General features: G+C 45.6%; 2 protein-coding genes across 4 annotated transcripts in view; one reads left to right on the forward strand and one right to left on the reverse strand.

The window, feature by feature from the left end:
* The window catches only part of DUS3L (dihydrouridine synthase 3 like), a 23,495-nt gene extending 7,321 nt beyond the window's left edge, over window positions 1–16,174 (reverse strand). The window contains exons 1-10 of the mRNA XM_075827667.1: window positions 16,091–16,174; window positions 14,671–14,763; window positions 13,167–13,458; window positions 11,661–12,245; window positions 9,387–9,428; window positions 6,693–6,845; window positions 6,194–6,310; window positions 5,119–5,184; window positions 4,234–4,344; window positions 275–371 (exon numbers count right to left, since the gene is read on the reverse strand). Of these exons, the coding sequence (XP_075683782.1) occupies window positions 275–371; window positions 4,234–4,344; window positions 5,119–5,184; window positions 6,194–6,310; window positions 6,693–6,845; window positions 9,387–9,428; window positions 11,661–12,245; window positions 13,167–13,458; window positions 14,671–14,762 (1,555 nt within the window). The 5' untranslated portion in view covers window position 14,763; window positions 16,091–16,174. The remainder of the gene's footprint in view (window positions 1–274; window positions 372–4,233; window positions 4,345–5,118; window positions 5,185–6,193; window positions 6,311–6,692; window positions 6,846–9,386; window positions 9,429–11,660; window positions 12,246–13,166; window positions 13,459–14,670; window positions 14,764–16,090) is intronic.
* A 354-nt stretch (window positions 16,175–16,528) lies between these two features.
* The window catches only part of PTTG1IP2 (PTTG1IP family member 2), a 68,220-nt gene continuing 62,609 nt past the window's right edge, over window positions 16,529–22,139 (forward strand). The window contains exon 1 of one of the 3 annotated variants that reach the window (XM_075827672.1): window positions 16,529–16,796. In XM_075827672.1, coding sequence (XP_075683787.1) covers window positions 16,685–16,796 — 112 coding nt within the window. In that variant the 5' untranslated portion in view covers window positions 16,529–16,684. The remainder of the gene's footprint in view (window positions 16,797–22,139) is intronic. The other 2 variants (XM_075827671.1, XM_075827673.1) reach the window with 2 other exon arrangements.

Raw genomic sequence — 22,139 nt, forward strand, 5'->3', positions numbered from 1 at the left:
ATTATAGTCTGAAGACTGCGCCCACTAAGCAGCCAACTCATCTGTACAGTTAATGCGGTGATCTCCAACTTGCGGCTCTTCAGTGGTTGCAGAACTACAACTTCCCGTGATGCTCCGATAGGTGCCGGCCTTCAAGGTATGATGAGAGTTCTAGTATTGCAGCAGCTTGGGACACGCAGGTCAGAAACCAATGCAGTAAGGAAAGCTCTGTTGCCTTCATCCTAAACTACAACATCCCCAAGGCTAAGAGCAAGGATGAACTTATTATACTCACCAAAAAAGGGCAGTGGGTCGGCAATTTTAGCGCATTGTTTAATATATTCCCAGTCGGCGAGTTTTGTGTACCGCTGCTCCCTGGATCTTCCATGCAGCTGAAATACAAACAATGGAAATAATGGTTTATAAAAAGGAAAATCATCAGCTCCTCTATACTACACCACACAGGAGAGCTGACAGATCCTCTACACTACACCAAACAGGAGAGCTGACAGCTCCTCTACACTACACCACACAGGAGAGCTGACAGCTCCTCTATACTACACCACACAGGAGAGCTGACAGATCCTCTATACTACACCACACAGGAGAGCTGACAGATCCTCTATACTACACCACACAGGAGAGCTGACAGCTCCTCTATACTACACCACACAGGAGAGATGACAGATCCTCTATACTGCACCACACAGGAGAGCCGACAGTTCCTCTATACTACACCACACAGGCGAGCTGACAGCTCCTCTATACTACACCACACAGGAGAGCTGACAGCTCCTCTATACTACACCACACAGGAGAGCTGACAGATCCTCTACACTACACCACACAGGAGAGCTGACAGATCCTCTACACTACACCACACAGGAGAACTGACAGATCCTCTATACTACACCACACAGGAGAGCTGACAGGTCCTCTATACTACACCACACAGGAGAGCTGACACATCCTCTATACTACACCACACAGGAGAGCTGACAGCTCCTCTACATTACACCACACAGGAGAGCTGTCAGCTCCTCTATACTGCACCACACAGGAGAGCTGACAGCTCCTCTATACTGCACCACACAGGAGAGCTAACAGATCCTCTATACTGCACCACACAGGAGAGCTGACAGCTCCTCTATACTACACCACACAGGAGAGCTGACAGCTCCTCTATACTACACCACACAGGAGAGCTGACAGCTCCTCTATACTACACCACACAGGAGAGCTGACAGCTCCTCTATACTACACCACACAGGAGAGCTGACAGCTCCTCTATACTACACCACACAGGAGAGCTGACAGATCCTCTATACTACACCACACAGGAGAGCTGACAGATCCTCTATACTACACCACACAGGAGAGCTGACAGCTCCTCTATACTACACCACACAGGAGAACTGACAGCTCCTCTATACTACACCACACAGGAGAACTGACAGCTCCTCTATACTACACCACACAGGACAGCTGACAGCCCCTCTATACTACACCACACAGGAGAGCGGACAGCTCCTCTATACACCAAGCAGGAGAGCTGTCAGCTCCTCTATACTACACCACACAGGAGAGCTGACAGGTCCTCTATACTACACCTCACAGGAGAGCTGACAGATCCTCTATACTACACCACACAGGAGAGCTGACAGCGCCTCTATACTACACCACACAGGAGAGCTGACAGCTCCTCTATACTACACCACACAGGAGAGCTGACAGCTCCTCTACACTACACCACACAGGGGAGCTGACAGCTCCTCTACACTACACCACACAGGAGAGCCGACAGCTCCTCTATACTACACCACACAGGAGAGCTGACAGCTCCTCTATACTACACCACACAGGAGAGCCGTCAGCTCCTCTATGCTACACCACACAGGAGAGCCGACAGATCCTCTATACTACACCACACAGGACAGCCAACAGCTCCTCTATACTACACCACACAGGGGAGCCGACAGCTCCTCTATACTACACCACACAGGAGAGCTGTCAGCTCCTCTATACTACACCACACAGGAGAGCTGACAGGTCCTCTATACACCACACAGGAGAGCCGACAGCTCCTCTACACTACACCACACAGGAGAGCTGACAGCTCCTCTACACCACACAGGAGAGCCGACAGCTCCTCTACACTACACCACACAGGAGAGCTGACAGCTCCTCTACACTACACCACACAGGAGAGCTGACAGCTCCTCTATACTACACCACACAGGAGAGCTGACAGCTCCTCTATACTGCACCACACAGGAGAGCTGACAGCTCCTCTATACTGCACCACAGGAGAGCTAACAGATCCTCTATACTGCACCACACAGGAGAGCTAACAGATCCTCTATACTGCACCACACAGGAGAGCTGACAGCTCCTCTATACTACACCACACAGGAGAGCTGACAGCTCCTCTATACTACACCACACAGGAGAGCTGACAGCTCCGCTATACTACACCACACAGGAGAGCTGACAGCTCCGCTATACTACACCACACAGGAGAGCTGACAGCTCCTCTATACTACACCACACAGGAGAGCTGACAGCTCCTCTATACTACACCACACAGGAGAGCTGACAGCTCCTCTATACTACACCACACAGGAGAGCTGTCAGCTCCTCTATACTACACCACACAGGAGAGCTGACAGCTCCTCTATACTACACCACACAGGAGAGCTGACAGCTCCTCTATACTACACCACACAGGAGAACTGACAGCTCCTCTATACTACACCACACAGGAGAACTGACAGCTCCTCTATACTACACCACACAGGAGAACTGACAGCTCCTCTATACTACACCACACAGGAGAGCTGACAGATCCTCTATACTACACCACACAGGAGAGCTGACAGATCCTCTATACTACACCACACAGGAGAGCTGACAGCGCCTCTATACTACACCACACAGGAGAGCTGACAGCTCCTCTATACTACACCACACAGGAGAGCTGACAGATCTTCTATACTACACCACACAGGAGAGCTGAAAGCTCCTCTACACTACACCACACAGGAGAGCTGACAGCTCCTCTATACTACACCACACAGGGGAGCTGACAGCTCCTCTACACTACACCACATAGGAGAGCTGACAGCTTCTCTATACTACACCACACAGGAGAGCTGACAGATCCTCTATACTACACCACACAGGAGAGCTGACAGATCCTCTATACTATACCACACAGGAGAGCCGACAGCTCCTCTACACTACACCACACAGGAGAGCTGACAGATCCTCTATACTACACCACACAGGAGAGCTGACAGATCCTCTATACTACACCACACAGGAGAGCTGACAGATCCTCTATACTACACCACACAGGAGAGCTGACAGATCCTCTATACTACACCACACAGGAGAGCTGACAGCTCCTCTATACTACACCACACAGGAGAGCCGACAGCTCCTCTACACTACACCACACAGGAGAGCTGACAGCTCCTCTACACCACACAGGAGAGCTGACAGGTCCTCTATACTACACCACACAGGAGAGCTGACAGGTCCTCTATACTACACCACACAGGAGAGCTGACAAATCCTCTATACTGTACCACACAGGAGAGCTGACAGATCCTCTATACTACACCACACAGGAGAGCTGACAGATCCTCTATACTACACCACACAGGAGAGCTGACAGATCCTCTATACTACACCACACAGGAGAGCTGACAGATCCTCTATACTACACCACACAGGAGAACTGACAGATCCTCTATACTACACAGGAGAGTTGACAGATCCTCTTTAAAAGGGAACTTGGAAGAGCCTATGTGATAGGATAGGCGATTCCATTCCACCGTCACAACACCAGAGTTCCTAGGCAAGGCTGTAGGGGGCATCGAATGTGGTATTAGCTACACCCTGCTTAAAGCCAGAATGAAGTACAAAAAATTTCTCTGTTCTTTGTAGCCCAATATATTATTATAGGTCCCCTTTAAGAAATTCCCTAGTATTTTATGAACAGATTTAATAGATAACTTCCTTTGTATTAATATTTTAATATATTCACCCGCCAGTGTCTCAAATAGAAGCTTATTAAATATTGAAATCTACTTCCTATCACTCAGAAGTCCACTAAGGCAATTCTATTTAATATGATAATGGGGTGACCCGGCCGCTGCTCGGAGTCTTCTGATGCCAGGATTAATAAGAGGACCCTTATTTCTGTACATAAAGGAATGTAAATATTTCATTATAAAGACTGGAACTTACAGTGACCAGTGACACCCCCCAATCCCGCAGGTCTGGAATGAGTTTATGAGCCAGGTTGACTTTTTCCTGAACGCCAGTTCTGATCTTCACAGTGAGGGGCACGTCCAGAACCTGCAAGTATGTTACATAAGAGAATAAAAAAATAAAAAAAGTATACTAGCACTTAGTTAATAGCGGTCTCCTAATTAGACGCTAGAGCTGTCACTCAGAGGGAAGGGGCTGTGGAGCGTTCATTGAAGAGAGCCCTGCAGACGATGGGGCCACTAAAACCTGAATCCCCTCCGGTATCATCACACTGCCCTCCCGGTCCTCTACATATCACTGTCAGCAGTTTTGAGGGGTCAAAACTGCTGACAGGTTCCCTTTAAATGTTTTTTAACCCACTACCCGCCTAGGGGGGAAATTAACAAGTCATTTACTGAATGCCGCTTCTGTATTCAGGCGGGTGCCAGGGAAACCTGTGATGTCATGGAGTACATCACAGGGATTCCCTGTGGCAGAGGGCATGCAGAGAAGACGCGGTATGTGTTTTCTCTGCATGTTCCTTTATATGATGGTAACAGCCAGCTTACATCTGTCCTCCGTGTCTTGCGGACCTACCGAATGTATATTAGCAAGAAATAGAGGATAGATGGAAAAAAAAAAAAAAAAAGAGTAGGACTGCAGGATCAGACTACACAGGGTATATTTGTAGTCTGTTACCATAGAGACACAGCTCTACATAGGAGCCTTAAGCACAAAACTGTAGGATATGTTTAAAATCAAGACTATTTGCAAAAATACAGGAGAGCCATAAAGCATTGGAGCAATAAGGAAAAAAAATGGTTATGATGGTGGACATAGCCTTTATAAAGTGTAAAACAATTCTACTTCCCCCACGCTTACCGAGTTCATGCCTCTTACAATGTCTTCAAATTTGTTCGTTCTGGTCATTAAACCACATCCTCCACCCTAGAAAAGGAAGGGAAAAGTCGGTAGATTTTCTTAATTAGTACAAAACAAAAAGTAAACTATACAGGGTAGTGGTTGTGCGTCAGTAGGGTAGTTTGGAGGATGCGATCTTTTTGTAGTTTGCAGTTCTATTCTTGCCACCAGAAATTCTGAAACCCTGACAGACCCAATGATAAGACACTGGGATCGGGCAGGGTCATACAGTAGCTGCCAGGGGCCCAAGTATGACTAGAAGCTATGACACTATTATGTGACGAGAGCCTTATATGTAGAGGCTGAAAACCCGTTCATACTTGGAGTTGTCCAGTTTCGGGGCTGTTTTTTATACTTCTGACCGATCCACAGGATAGGTCATCAGGATATGATCGGTGGGGGTCAAACAACTGGACTCCGCATCAATCAGCTGTTACGGCTGCCTCCAGTCAGAAGCTAGGCAGGGGTCGGCGACGACTGTATAGTGGCCGTGCTGCAGCTTTACTCTTATTCAAGTCAATATGAGCCGAGATGCAGTAACCCAGCATGGCCGCTATACAGTGGTCAGAGCCATCTGCTTCCGGCACAGATCATCCTGTGGATAGGTCATCAGTATAAAAAACAGCCCCCAACCTGGACAACCCCTTTAACAATGTAACAGCTGACTGTTGTACAATTGTATCCAGTCTAGGCAAGTTTCTCTCCTGTCTCAATAGTTTGCTACAATGTAACAGTGCAGGTAAAATGTATCAGTGCAGAGTCCAGGCACAGGGAATTGCCAATACTATAACAAACCCTCAGCTGTGAGAACATATAGGTTTCCACCTCTAAACAAGAATGATCCCACTCACTTCAAGGCAAACAAAAATCTTGAAAACAGCAATAAATAAAGTACGGTATAGGAGAACGTTGCAGAACTTCATTATGAAGTGATTCATCTTCAATTTCATAAAACTGTAAAACCCCCTTTAACACTTCACTTCTTCACGTTTTACATGCATAGAAAAAACAACATTTGTACAGAAAAACCACTCACCTTATTATAGACCAGGTCAATTGGACAGCCAACGTTAATATCCACATAGTCCACCTCAATGCTTTTGTTAAGCAGCTCTGCACATTTGGTCATCGTGTCAGGGAAGGCGCCCTCTAGCTGCAGGAACGAATGGGACACAATAATAGGTTAACATGCAAAGCAATAAACCCGAGTTCAAAACGTAGGACATTCATAAGGACCGCTGAAGAGCTCAGAACATGGCGGTAATAATATTACCTAGAAAAAAAAAATAAAAAAAAAAGTGCACCTATCCGGAGATGCTCCACCCAAAGCAGTGTCTCCCAGACGAGCCTGATCGTGCCGATTGGAGTAGATACCCTGTCAGATTCAATTTCTAGAAGTAGCCAAATTAAGTTGGACGGCAGGGGCGACATATAGCACCTCCTTAACCTCAGGTGCGGAGGAGTGGGGGGGGGGGGGGGGTTATCAAGCACCAGCTATATACACAGTGAAGCGCACTCCCAACACCACAACAGACCTGAACACCAAACAGATCCTCAGTGTGATGTCTCTTCATCAGCGCCCATTCTGAAGGCTGGCCCTGGAGGAGGTTGGTGCACATGGCCATCTCTCCACACGTGATGTCTGCTCCATAACGTTTGCATATTCTTCTAAATGGAAGATTCCCACACTAATAGTCAAAACAGGAAAACAAATTATATATATATATAAAAAAAAAAAAAAAGTATATATATTTTATTATAAATGAACTACACAACATAATACGTGCAGCTTCCTACACAAAGTAATAGCAAAGGTACGAATATTCATACCTATACTTAAAGGGGTTACCCAGGATCTGAAATTAGGGGCTGAAAAAGAAAAACCCAAAAAAAGCAGTACTTCCTTATCCTTGTCCCCAGTGCGGACGCTCCGCTGTCCCTCCCGATGTTTGTTTACATGCACGTAGCAGCCAGAGGCGTCAGCGGGTTTTACTGGTGAAAAATCATATTTCTAACAATGACAGAAATACAACATACGGCCGCTGAGCCCCGGTCAGCCCTCTGATTGGCTGCAGTGGTCACATGCTGCGTGCATGTAAACAACGACCGGAGCGACATCGCTGGATTGCCTGGGGCAGGGATGGACAAGTATTGATATTTTTTGGGTTTATTTATTTAATTTCCAACACCTAATAAGAAGACTTCAAATCTTGGTGAATTAAAGCTTACCGTAAAGCAGACCCTGTCCATAAGCCCCATGAGGGCACATGGACATCACACAGGAGCGCTGCAGTATACAGGTATAGCCGGCCTGATGTTCACCTGTTCGCCGGGGTCTCGGAAACTGAACCAACAGCTATTGGCCAATTGCTATTCTCTACTCATAATAAGGCCGGGTTCACAAGCCGCGTAAATACTGCGGATTTGCCGCAATGGAAAATCCGCAGCATAATACAGTAGCAGCAAAGTGGAGGAGATTTAACCAAATCTCCTCCACACGCTGCGTAAAAAAAGAGCGGGAAAAAAAAAACGCAGAAATTGACCTGCGCTGCTTCTTTGTTGTGGGTTTACACAAGTGAATCCAATGGGAGGTAAAACCTGCAACAAATAGCAGATGTGATTTTTTTTCTGCAAAAATCGCAACTCTGGAAAAAAATAAATATCTATCTATCTATCTATCTATCTTCTACTTACCCAGAATTCTGCGCTTCTTCAACCAGGCTTCGTAACGTTTCATCCCATGTGACCACTGTAGCCAATCAGGCTGCAGTGTTCACATGGGGAAAAACGTCATCCCAGGAGGCCGGGCTGCAGGACGGCAGAGGGCCGCGTCGCCATGGCTACAGGCAAGTATGAAACTTTTTTTCTATGTGCAATTTTCCGCAGCAGACACTCTGGACAAAGAAAAAAAAAAAAAAAAAAAAAAAAAAAAAGAAGAAGATGCACCACAATTTGGTGCGGTTTTTCAACCGGAATTCCCTGCGGCGCCCAGGGTGGAAACGCGGTGTGCTTTTACGCAGCGTATCCGCCCTGTGTGAACATAGCCTAAAGGGGATGTCTGTGAGGAGTAAACCCACTTTAAATATCGTAGAATTAAAAAGTTACGTAACATTTTCACATTGTGTTTCAATTCTTCACCAAGATGTTTCCGCTCAATGTATAGGAACGGTCTTGTTTACATCCAGAGGGTGTATACTTCTCACAGCTGAGGGTTTGCTACAATTGTATCCTGTGAGCAAAAAACAGTCTGGACTCCAGGCTGGAACATTGTAACAGACTAATCGCAGCAACAACCACAGGAGAGAGTTGTGCAGCTGCTGCGGTGTGTAACCATTACCAGCATTATGTATTATGTTTGTATAATCTCTGGATGTAAAGAAGAGTCTTTTTATTCACGGGCAGCAAAGATTTGGAAATCGGTGAGGAATTAAAAACACAAAGGCAAAATTAGAAAGTTGCAGAACAATTAAATGTTATTTCCATAAAGATGAAAAACTGATTAAAAGCAACAGCGAACTTTATTATGTAGTGGGACAGCGGGCAAATTAGATTTAATTACCTCCGCCCCCCCCCCCCCCCCCATTATAAGTGATATCTTATGACAGAAATACAGCAACTCTGATTATAGATATACGTGGAAGGGAATTGCTACAAATTTGTTTTCTACTGCAGCTCTCAAGTGAATGGGACTGAGCTGCTATACCAGGCGCAGCCACTAGCAAATTTGTAGCGCTGTGCCTGGTAAGCAATGAAGAGGCTGCAGCGCCCAGGCCCCTTCAATCAGGTGATCATGGGGGTGCCCCACCAATCTAGTATTGATGATTTAGTCTAAGGATAGGTCATCAATAGCAAAGTCCCATAAAACCTCTAACACGTCTTGCACGCGACCGAGTTCGGGCCATGACAAAAAGTCCATTTGTCGGCCAGATTTCCCGGCCCAACCGCGGTCCAGGTGAACGGGACTCCTGCCTTCAAACATTTATGATGCTAGGAGTCCCTGCCTCCCCACAGAACTGCGGTTCCGTACTGAACAAAATGATACAGACCAGAACAGCAGTTCCGTGGGGAGGCAGGAGTCCTGTTCACCTGTATCGTGATCGAAATCCAGCCGGTACACGGACCGTTTTTCACAGCCCCATCTCGGTCGTGTTCAAGAGGTATAAAAGTGACCCAGTATTAGTGAAGATGAGACACTCAGACTAATATTAAAATGGAAAAAACAAAATTACCGTCGTTAATGGAGCGAGATACAATTTGCCTCGGAAATCAATCTGTAGCAGAAAAAAAATAAATATAAAAAATTAACAGATATTTGGTTAGACACGGACCGTCGTTTCGACATTTCATAATGACATGTCAGAAGTTTTGATCGATGGGGTCCAGGTGCGGAGACCCTGACTGATTGCAAAAGAAGCGCTCAGCCGAGTACAGCGCCAAAAATCCTTCAGCTGTAATGGGATAACTTGGGCTCTTTTCAGAACGATGGAGTGAACTGAAGACGAGCACAGACTTCTACGAGTCTTTAGCTTACCCGACCTCTCCCAGAAGAGCCGACGTCATCTCATTACAGCCAAAGGCGCACTGCGCTCGGCTGAACACTTCTGCCCCTTTGATTCAGTGAACGGTGGGGGTCTCAGCACCAGGAACCCGACAATCAAAATTGCTAATGACATGTCAAAAGTTTTACGAAACAGTTACTATTTTTATAGGGTACGCCGGTCAGCTGATCACTGTGGGTACAATTTTTCGAACACCCAATGAGGACTTGTTCCCGCTGTGGTCATTGCCGTGTGGCCGCTCGCTTCTCCTGCTGTGGCCACTACACTGCGTCCATTCAGATGACTGGAAGACCATGTAATATAGGATGGTGTCAAGTTCGACAAAGCAAGAGCTGCTTATTGCAGTGGGCAAACCCCTCCATAACATCCATATGTCCTAATAGCGTCTATGGAAAGGGGGTTGATGAGATGGGATAATCCCGGTAAAGGTTTGCTCACCTAAAATAGTTGGTTTCAGGTGTCTTGGACAAAAGCTTAGCAGTAAGGGTATGTGCACACACACTAATTACGTCCGTAATTGACGGACGTATTTCGGCCACAAGTACCGGACCGAACACAGTGCAGGGAGCCGGGCTCCTAGCATCATAGTTATGTACGACGCTAGGAGTCCCTGCCTCGCTGCAGGACAACTGTCCCGTAATGTAATCATGATTACAGTACGGGACAGTTGTCCGGCAGCGAGGCAGGGACTCCTAGCGTCGTACATAAGTATGATGCTAGGAGCCCGGCTCCCTGCACTGAGTTCGGTCCGGGACTTGCGGCCGAAATACGTCCGTCAATTACGGACGTAATTAGTGTGTGTGCACATAGCCTTACTGCTAAGCCTAAAAGGGATGATGTCCGGGCGCGGCCCCTGACCAGAACTATTCTCGTATTCTGTTTTGTATAGAAATGTTATGTAATTTAGACCTCACGTGTAGAAGGGGTTTCATGGCAGAACCCCTCTTCTGAAGCGAAAAATATTCTATACAAAAGAACTTGTTCCGTTGTTGAATTCTTGTTCGTCGGTCATGGGTTGGGTCTGGACATTATCCCTTTTTCCGCTGAGCTTCTGTATTACGCTCTGTTGACACTTGCGTTGTTTTATCCCATTTATAAAAGAAAGCCACGACGCATTGCTGGATCCGTCATACAACAGATCCTACCAGCGCCGACGGACCCCAATGACTTATAAGTTCCATCGGGATCGGTTGTGATGCATCTTTATTCTTCCTGTCAAACCTGACAATGTAGAATACTTAAAGGGTTTTTCCCATAATTAATATTTATCACCTATCCACAGGATAGGTGATAAATATCGGATTGTGAGGGTCCGACCGCTGGGACCCCCACCGATCACGAGCTTACCTTGCCGTTCCTGTGCGCACCATATGTATAGAGTGGTACTGCGCATGCTCGGCCACCTCTTCATTAATTCCTATGGGTACGCTGAACATCGCGCTCGACAACCCCATAGAAATGAATGGAGCGGTGGCTGAGCATGCACAGTACCGCTCTATTCATTTGAGGCTCACAGATATGGCAAGGTAAGCCCGTTCTCGGGATTGGTGGGGTTCCCATTGGACGGACCCCCACCGATCAGATATTACCTATCCTGTGGATAGGCGATAAATATAGATTAGGGGAAAACTTTAACTCACAGAGGATTGCCTAGACAGCAAACTCTCAGCTGTCATGATGTATTAGACCTGTATGTGTTTTTTAGCCTCTGGATGCAGCCAAGAATACTTCCATTCACTGACTGCAAGCAAATTGCAAACAATTAAACCACAACCCCTTTAAGAGAACACATTTGTTCAATAAAAATTAGAGCTCTTGAGGAGATTTCCTCCTGATCACATCCCCACAGCCGTGATCCCAGGCTCCAGATTCCCGTTGTATAAATTTTAAATATATCATAAAACATGTTCCGTATCCGCAGGTCACCAGAAGGAAGGTGCTCACCGTTTTCTTCTCACACGGTCTGAGTTTTATAATATCTTCATCTGTTATAGCTCCGACAGTCACCCGCGTGGCCTCCATGGGGGTCTCCTGTGTAGTCTGCTCCGATTTAACCTCATCAGTAGGACCCTTTGCCCCCACAGCCTCGACACGGTCCATGCACACACCAGGGTCACCTCCTTTAGTCGTAGCATCTTCCAATGTGCCCCCCAGGGGCAAAGCCTTGACCGCGGCCCGCCTTCCGTCATTTCTATTTTTTCGGGATTTGTTCAAGAGCTTCAGGGACCTCTCAGACTTCTCAAATAAAAATTTCTTCTTCCGCAGCTGCTGCTGAAGGTCTTTGTCCAGACTATTCTTCACCAGCACTTTTCCTTCCCGTTGTTTCACCAGCTCCTCATTGATCACATTTTGAAAACCGTCACCCAAGTGCGATGTGGCAAAACGGCAGGTGATCCCATAAATGCATTTACCAAGGGTCTCGTACAGATAGCATTTGGGTCCAATATCTTCAAGCTTCCCGGACAAATATTTTTCAGCGTCGTGCAGAAACTTGCATTTGTCACCGAAGAAACATTTACTGGCGCATCCCTGTTTGCAGATAGAAAAACACATTACAGAAGCAGATTGTACGTAAAGGAAAATTCCTTAAATCCGGCAGAAACGGGACCGGATAGACGCCAATTACCAAATGTTGGGAGTGATCAGAATTATTCTGAACCATAGAAAATTACATTAAAAGTACAGTGGTCCCTCAGGTGACAATGTTCTCAGATTACAGGATCCTTTGCTGGACCATCGTAATTACAAACATTTACGCTAATTTTCGGACGTAAAAAAAGTCGCAAATTTTTGTGTACGCCTTAGTTGTGCTAAAATGAATGACTTTACTCTCCACTTTCCAAAAGTGCCAAGAAAAATGGGGTGGGGCTTAGCCAAAGAGGGCGGGGCCTCCACCAGAACGACAGATTAATCATAACTTTATCATAGGTGTAGATCTGCATTTCTGTCGCACGGACTGTCAAAGCTGCGCCAAATATATTAAGGTGTGTTCCTTGTAATATATTTGGCGCATTTTCTGCCAACGTATATTAGTTTAAAAATTTGACACGCCAGTCTTAAGATAGTTCCCCCAGCGTGCGCACCTCATGGGTTAAACATCTACGAATTAGTGCTTCACAAGTGGAGCCAATCAGTGGGCACTGTATTACTATAGTGCAAGCACTGATTGGCTGTCTAGTAGCGCCTCTATGAGGCACAGTACAGAGCTACCTGCGCATACGGCCCGCCACCACCTGGGCCACACGGGCCTCCGCCACACGGGCCGCCGCCACCTGCGCCACACGGCATCTGCACCACCTGCGCCAGGACAAGCTGCTCCTTTGGACATCAGCGTTTTCACTGTACAGGACCTGAAGAAGCTCCTGTCCTCAATATAGTAAGCGATTCTCCAGCAGCTGACTTTTATATATAAGGATTATTGTGCTTATTTTTTCCGAATCTCTTCTATACCTGTACAATTGAGGGGCATAGCCGTTGCGGCTCCAGCTGATGATATTTCACATGAGGACGACTCTTGTTCTGCCCTCTCGCCCTCTTTTTATCTCGCTTGTTCTCTTCCACCTTCTCATTCTGATCATCTTGATTTCCCGCAGACTCGTCCAATTTAATCTTTTTCGCTTGAGGTTCTAGCGAGACGCTGCTACGCTCATCATTGTCGATGGACTGCTCGATCGATCCCTCTGTCTTTTTTTTACCTTCTGCATCTATAAGCGCATGGAACGCGTCCTTTGTGGTTAAAAACCTGCATTCATAGAGAACAAAACAAATCATTTTTAGCAGTAACAACTAGAGGTCCTATATAGAAATAAAAATAATAATAAATTTGCCAGTCTGACAGTATTACAACTTCCGTAGGGGTTGTCACCCAACTTTCCCAGACTCCTGAATGACCAATCTACCTAGTCATTTATATCCCCTGCTGTAAGACTGTGTGTAACAGAAGGTTTTCACCAACCAATCAGATCACTGCTTTCATTATCAGACCTGCTTTGAGAAAATAAAAGCTGCATTCTGATTGGTTGCTATGGGCAACACATCCAGGTCATACCTTAAAAACCACATTGTTCTATGTCAAATACGTGTTAGATTTATAGTGGCAAATCCGACTTGTGTGAATATAGACTAAGGAGCAGTTCGTACGTGTTGGATTTGTCAAGTGACTTCACTACCAAATCTGCGTCAAATCCGATGATATTTTGCATCCTATGCATGTAAATGAGGTTTTTACAACCCGGTTCACATGTGGAAAATTTAACCCATCTGCGGATCCGCTGGTCAATCCAAGTGTCAGCTGCGGATTTACGGAAAAATCCACACCGGATTGGTCTATGAAAACTGCAAATCCATGACACGTGAACATACCTTAAGGCCTTGTTCACACAGAGTTTTATTATTCACTTTTAATCTGCTGACTCATGTTTTCAATGGCAAATCCGCGTTGCCGTCCCAATAGATTTGCAGGACATAAGTTGTAAATCTGCGAGTGACGGATTTCGGATGCAGATTTTTTGTGTCAGATTTTCACGCCTCAAAATTAAATTGTGTGCACAAAGCCTAAGGGTCAGTTCACACTGAGTTTTTTGACGCGGAAACCGCGTAAAAAAAACAAACAGACGGAAATGTCTCCCATGGGAGGCGGAGTCGTTTTTTCCCCGCGAGCAGAAAAACTGTCTCGCTGGAAAAAGAAGCGACACGCCCTATCTCCGGGCGTTTACGTCTCTGACCTCCCATTGACATCAATGGGAGGCAGAGAAAGCGTATTTCGCTGCGTTTTTGCCCATCGGCGCTCAATGGCTGCGGGTGAAAAACGCAGCAAATGGCGTGCAGGCAGATCAAAATCTGCCTCAAAATTCCAAACGGAATTTTGAGGCAGAATTTTGTGCCTGCAAAAAACTCTGTGTGAACATACCCTAATAATTCATCCTAAGTAAGATTTATACAACCGAACACCTACTGAGGTTTAATAGCAGCTACTCCTCTGTCACAATCCACATTTACAGCTTCTGTCCGGCCATTCTCATTACTCCGGTTGCCTCCTTCTGCCATTCTGAGGGGAAAAAAAATGAAATAATAATAAATAGTTTTATATATATATATAAACTTTAAAGAATAGAATTGCAAAATATATATATATATATATATTTTTTTTAAAACCCAGTAACAATATTCTTATAATAATCATGAAAGTGTAGCGGAAGGCTAGAACTCTACAGCAACATGGTCGTTGCAATGGCCTCAAGGTCACTGGGTGGGTACACCTGCGTCGCCATGGGGCTCGAATATAAATTTGCAAATACAGGGTTGTGTCACCAAGACTTTTTTTTAAAGAAAACAAGCCAGCAACTACTCCTATACACCTTTTTTATTCTGTACGTTTATGGGATGTCCGTTCACTTGAATTCTACATTATAATTGCGGACGCTGCAGGGGAACGTAGCATTACATGGCGGTCGTTAATATAATGCATGGACAAGTCAGGTCTACTAGAACGGCTCTTCATTGTTATATAGGATGGTCCAGATAGAGGAGCCCAGATAGGTAGAGAGGAGCCCAGATAGGTAGAGAGGAGCCCAGATAGGTAGAGAGGAGCCCAGATAGGTAGAGAGGAGCCCAGATAGGTAGAGAGGAGCCCCTCTATGACATCCATATTCTCAAATAGAACATATGGACAGGGACGATCACAGTGAAACTTTCCCTGTTAGACTCTATTCACACTGGCAGGTTTCTCAATCTTATTCGGGTCTGTCATAAAAAACATAGGGCCATGACGGACTTATGGTCACGTGACATTATTGCCCGGAGGACGCCTTGGCGCTGGATAGAGTATTTTCAGCACGGTTAGTGTACGTGAACTCGCTTTCTGAGCTCCTGTAAAGTAAAAGGGGTTTCTGAAATTCACCTGGATTTTGCAAAAATAACGAAAAACTTTTTCAGGTTTCTTTTTTAGACACATATGGATATACTAGAGGGGTCCCCCGCTTGGAGCCGCCGTCCATCAATTACCTTTCCTCTATAGGACCCGGCTCACTGACTACCCAGGGACGGCAGCATTTTCGCACATATGAACAGAGCCCAACAAGTAATCGTTACGCAAACTGACTGAGCATCCACTGCTGCTTCAAAACTACAACTCCCAGCATGCCATCACAGTCGCGGGCTGTTAGGGCATGCTGGGAGTTGTAGTTTTACAAAACCTGAAGACCAGTAATCCACATATTTGGATGGTACATGGAAGCACATGGCTCTGAGCACCTCAATGCAGTGACCATTAAGAGTTAAAGCACTGTATTGGGATAAGAGCTTGACTAACCCCCAGTCCTGCACCCAGATAATGATCATTGCACCCCGTACACGTATATAACACATGTATCTACCCTGTCACTGCACTGCTCTCTCCACGCTGAGCCAGGGAAAGGAAACCACTCGGGTGCAACCTCGACTGCAATCCCCCACGGTCCGTACAGTACGCTTTTATAATAGTCCGTGCAGCAACAGAGCTCCAACACAAGGTTCCGCCAGTTCTTCCAATACGCAATAGTGCGTCAAATCCTCATGTAAACTGCGCCGTCCTGTGACTAGTATACCATGTTCTAATATATATTTCTATGTTACTGTAATACATAATCGTTTTTTTATAATTACAAAGGAGAGATCCTATCTTCTATATACAGTATAGATCTGTATGCAGCAGGTGGAGTGTCATGATGTGCAGAATAAACAACATAATGGAAAGAAATCATTCTTGTATCCTCAGATAATACTGGTAATGCAGAGTGCCTGTTTAGCTGACGCAGCAGTGATGACAGCTGTAGCATGTGGAGTGTCATGCGGTGCAGCAGTCTGAGGCTGTGTATAGTCTTGCAGGAAGCAGATGGTTGTAAGGCACAGCCTCCCGGAAGTTGTAGCAGTAATCGCTGTGTTACATTGTATCAGCGAAGGATTCCTATTTGCCTGGCATCACAGTCAGTATGGAGGATATGAGAGGCCCGCATCTCTGTGCCCGGGTCCTGCTGCTCCTCCTCAGCCTGGCCATGGTGGCAGCACAGACCAGCTCTCCAGTGCCAGCCCCCATCACCAGACGTAAGAATAAAGGGCAGGGGGTGGATTTGTGTAGTCCTAGGGAGGAACATAATAAGAAATAATAGAATATTTTAGTTCTAGGCTTCATGGTTAGTGAATATGATTTACAATGCATAAGTGGCATAAATTATTGTGTAAACTGCCTGTAATATATATACTGTTCTTCCAATAGTTATCTATGGGGAGGAGCGATGTCACCGGTTATCTTTAGGGAGGAGTGATGTCACCGGTTATCTTTGGGGTGGAGTGATGTCACCGGTTATCTTTGGGGAGGAATGATGTCATCGGTTATCTTTGGGGAGGAGCGATGTCACCGGTTGTCTTTGGGGAGGAGCGATGTCACCGGTTGTCTTTGGGGAGGAGCGATGTCACCGGTTGTCTTCGGGGAGGAGCGATGTCACCGGTTGTCTTTGGGGAGGAGCGATGTCACCGGTTGTCTTCGGGGAGGAGTGATGTCATCGGTTATCTTTGGGAAGGAGTGATGTCATCGGTTATCTTTGGGAAGGAGTGATGTCATCGGTTATCTTTGGGAAGGAGTGATGTCATCGGTTATCTTTGGGAAGGAGTGATGTCATCGGTTATCTTTGGGAAGGAGTGATGTCATCGGTTATCTTTGGGAAGGAGTGATGTCATCAATCCTATCTGGACAGTACAGATTTCATCACTTACATTTGATCAGTAGTGATGTCATTACATATATGTGATGCAGTCGTGTGTGTACATGAGTAATAACGGTATTTCTTACACCTGTATGTTGTATTTTCCTCAACTGCAGGCTCCATCTGTATTTGTACGTTTTTCATGAGCACAGGCGCTACTAGCGCTGATATTCCCCCACACTCAGGAGCACTGACCCCCTGCCCTAGCCCACAACTCTGTACCTGTGTCTAATAAACCAGCAGAGCGTTCAGATCCGTCCCCTGGGTGAGCTCCCCATGTCCCCCCCCAGCCTCAATACCGTGATCAATCATATGCTCCTCCAGTCTGTCTGCAGATCTCACTCCTCTCTGGAAAGACTGGTCAGTATTGCTCTCAATCAAGCTCTGGTGTTAGATAATGTAATATTTACTAGATGTCCATCACCATTTTCTCGGCCGTTTGTGACGGATCCGCGTGTCCGTTTTGGTGTCCGTGTGGTTTCCGTGTGTACTCGGTGTCCGTTCCGTGTTTCAAACGGACGATGTGCTTCCGTTTCGCTTCCGTGTTTCCATTAAGAAAACGGAAGGTATTGAACTTTATTTGAACTTGTCGTCACATGTCCCAGTCTGTGTACTTTGGCACACCCTGCCGTTGCTAGGACAACGAATCCGTCAAAAACGGACAGCACACGGAAGCCTTCAGACCCATTGACTTCTGTGGGCCACGCGGTCACGGAATCACTGACCAAAGTAGGACATGCTCTACTTTTGACGGAACGGAACAACGGATCAGTAAAAATAACGGAAGTGGGCATAAACCCATTGCAATGAATGGGTTCAGGGTGCTATCAGTGATAAAAACGGATAGCACCCTGAAGGAAAAAACTGAAGTGGGCATGAGGCCTTGGAAATTCCCCTACCTCCCTCTCCCTCACACACCGCTCTGCTCGGGGTAGCATGATCCCTCAGTGAGACTGAAAACTCCCTGTGCTCACAGCCTGGTCTGCAGTGAGTGCAGAGATTCTGAACAGTAACAGACAGGGCAATAGCTAAAAATAGGAGCACAGAAGCTCTGATAAGTGGAGAGACATTTTTTGTCTTTAACCAGATATATTACAAATAATAATGTTATATATACTAGCCTTAATATTACAAGATGCTTGGCTGTTTCCGTAGCTCCCATAGAGCAGAATTGAGATAGCTGTGCGCATTTACAGCCCCCTCCAACTAGTCCCTGCCTGGAATCTGCAGCCAGCGGCCGCATCACCTGGCGAAACAGGGGTCTAGGGACCCCCATTCTTGATAAGGGGTGTGGGTCCCACAGCTGGGACCCACACATGTATAACATATCCTGTGGATATGCCGTACATGTCTATGTTGGAAATACTCCTCTAAAGCTTGTTTGTAAAAAATAAATAAAAGGTTATTCCCATGACCGAAAGTGATGGCATATCACTAGGGTCTCTGGGACCCCCACCGTTCCTGAGAATGAAAGGGTCGCAGTTCTAATTCAGTGCTGCGGCCCCTTTACTGGTTTTCCCTGCACAGCGGTGCTCCCCATGACCTGCTGTGAAGAGAAACAAATACATTCAAGTGCATGGTAGCAAGAAAGTAACGGAATTCTTAATTTAGCTTTGGTTGTGATCGGAGTATATGGCATAGTATTACTGAAAAATCATATAAAAAAGTAAAGCAAATGATTTGACCAGGTACTCCGCGTTTTCAATCAATATAATGTGTGAAATATATATGAATGTTCTGTCAAATGTTAATATTGTTCTCTCGCAGGGACCACCAGGCCAGGCAGGACTCCGTAGTGATCAGAATTGTGTAGACGATATCTCTGTTCACTGCACGGTGTATATTTAATATGACGCCGCCGTCGCCTCGTGATTTCAGGTCATCTTTAATTTTATGGTTCAGACCATGCAGTATGATTTTGTTCGGTAGACGGATTATTTCTTGCATTTCGACTTTCTATGGCGGTATTATTTTGTGTCTATTTTATGATATTATCTATTCTCTTTTTTTTCCTATTTAAAACCAGATCGTGAAACCTAATTTTTTTTTCTAATCTGTTTTCATTTTTTGATAGTAGATTGTTTTTATTCTATTTTCTGTACATGATTATGGGGGCAGCCATCTTACCTGAGCTGCTGTTAGCGGCATTTAGAGATCTGCTTTACAGCTGCCACATGGACCAAAGGAACCCGTGAACAGGAGGGGACCCATTAACCTCTATGGGAGAGTGTTGTGGGCATGCTTTGTGACCTGTGCAGAGAAGGAGAGGAGAGCTGTGTCCATCACGTATTGTCATTGGTTGATCTTGTTTTATCTATATGTATGTGTTACCTGTCAGTGTGATCCTGCCCGGGTGGTGGTGGTGATGAGTGCTGAGAAGTGATCTCTACAGAACAGGAAGGGTCAGTCTATTATGAATGGTGGATCCTGTGTTACCTGTCAGCTTAAGGGTATGTTCACACGCTTAATAAAAACCAACTGTAAAATACAGAGCGGTTTTCAAGGGAAAACGGCCTCTGATTTTCAGCCGTTGTTTATGCACCAGGCGTTTTTTGCTGCGTTTTTTACGTCCACTATTTGGAGCTGTTTTTCTATTGACCCAATGAAAAACGGCTCCAAAAACGGTTCAAAAAGTGGCATGCACTTCTGTTTACGAGGCATTTGTTTTTTTTACGGGCTGATTTTTTAAACGGCTGCGTAAAAAACGCCCCTTCGGAACGGAATGCCGTTTTTTCCCATTGAAATCAATGGGCAGATGTTGGGAGGCGTTCAGCCTCCGTATTTTTAGCCGGAATGGTGGATCTTTTGTTAACTATATATAGGGGTGACCTGTCAGTGTAATTCTGCCTGAGATGATGATTGCTGAGAAGTGATCTCTACAGAACAGGAAGGGTCAGTGTATTGTGAGGCTCAGTGGCCAGAGTGAAAACGCCAAGATTTTTAGGATTATTATTTTTTTTTTATAAATTCTTTTATTTGTCATTTTGTTATTTTATATCACAAATCGTACAGAATATACACAACATAGTGTGAGAAATGGCAGTGAAAAACATTTAACGGATCACAGGAGGATTATTTTTTAATATAGATAATGACATAGAAAATTAAAAATCACCAAATATTCTTAAAGAATGTTTAACATAGAAACATGATTTAATCAATAGGTCATTTTCTGATGACACATTCCCTTTAAGGCTGTTACAGACCACAGGAGGCTTGGAGACTAAACCGTTGCATACTGAGGACGGAAATAAAGTTCAAAGATGTAATTTACAAAATAACATGACATTAAGTAATACACGGTTAAATGATGAAGCAGAGTAAAGAACAGGAAACAGAAGATTAAGTAAAACATAAATAGGAACAGCAGAGCCAAATCCATGGCACTGGAGCAGGATCGGGATGGTCACTCCGCAATCCACCACTGGCAGGAACTGGAACAATATTGGCAAGTTTGCAACAGGAACAGCAGAGCTGAGTAGCAGTAGGAACAACAGAGCTGAGTAGCAGTAGGAACAACAGAGCTGAGTAGCAGTAGGAACCCCATCCAGGGGATCAGACAGGCCATCCAGGGGATCAGACAGGCCATCCAGGGGATCAGACAGGCCATCCAGGGGATCAGACAGGCCATCCAGGGATTGGCAGCGGACACACTGTAGAGCAGAGTTGCAGTTCACGAACAGCAGAGCTGCATTTTTTAAATGATAGCCAGGCATTCCAGGCCTGGCATTGAGATAGCAGAGTTCAACGTCAGGAACAGTAGAGCTGAGTCTGCGGTACAGTACAGGGCCTCAAAAGGTTCATATTTAGGATACCAGGCACAGGTTCCAGTATTTAGGATATAGGTTCAGATTCACAGGTTTGTAACCAAATGACTTTTTTGCTTCAATCAGCAAGTCCCAAGGGTTCAGCATACAGTATTCAAGATACACGCTCCGGTTTTGAATTCAGGATACATACTCCGGTCTGAAGGTTTAGGATTAAGGATACTAGATTCAGCCACAGATTTCAGGGTTCACAGCAGATTCAGATTCCAGAAAAAAAAAGTCACAAGTTTGTGCAAAGACAGAGTCCAAACTAAAACTGACCCAGATATTATCTGTTCTCTGTGTGACGGTATCATCTGTTCTCTGTGTGGCGGTATCATCTGTTCTCTGTGTGGCGGTATCATCTGGTCTCTGTGTGGCGGTATCATCTGGTCTCTGTGTGGCGGTATCATCTGGTCTCTGTGTGGCGGTATCATCTGTTCTCTGTGTGACGGTATCATCTGTTCTCTGTGTGGCGGTATCATCTGGTCTCTGTGTGGCGGTATCATCTGTTCTCTGTGTGGCGGTATCGTCTGTTCTCTGTGTGGCGGTATCGTCTGTTCTCTTTGTGACGGTATCATCTGTTCTCTGTGTGGCGGTATCATCTGTTCTCTGTGTGGCGGTATCATCTGTTCTCTGTGTGGCGGTATCATCTGTTCTCTTTGTGACGGTATCATCTGTTCTCTGTGTGACGGTATCATCTGTTCTCTGTGTGGCGGTATCATCTGTTCTCTGTGTGGCGGTATCATCTGTTCTCTGTGTGGCGGTATCATCTGTTCTCTGTGTGGCGGTATCATCTGTTCTCTGTGTGGCGGTATCATCTGTTCTCTGTGTGGCGGTATCATCTGTTCTCTGTGTGGCGGTATCATCTGTTCTCT

The sequence above is a fragment of the Rhinoderma darwinii genome, chromosome 5 (genome assembly GCF_050947455.1).
Source record: "Rhinoderma darwinii isolate aRhiDar2 chromosome 5, aRhiDar2.hap1, whole genome shotgun sequence".
In the NCBI taxonomy this organism is placed as follows: Eukaryota; Metazoa; Chordata; class Amphibia; order Anura; family Rhinodermatidae; genus Rhinoderma; species Rhinoderma darwinii.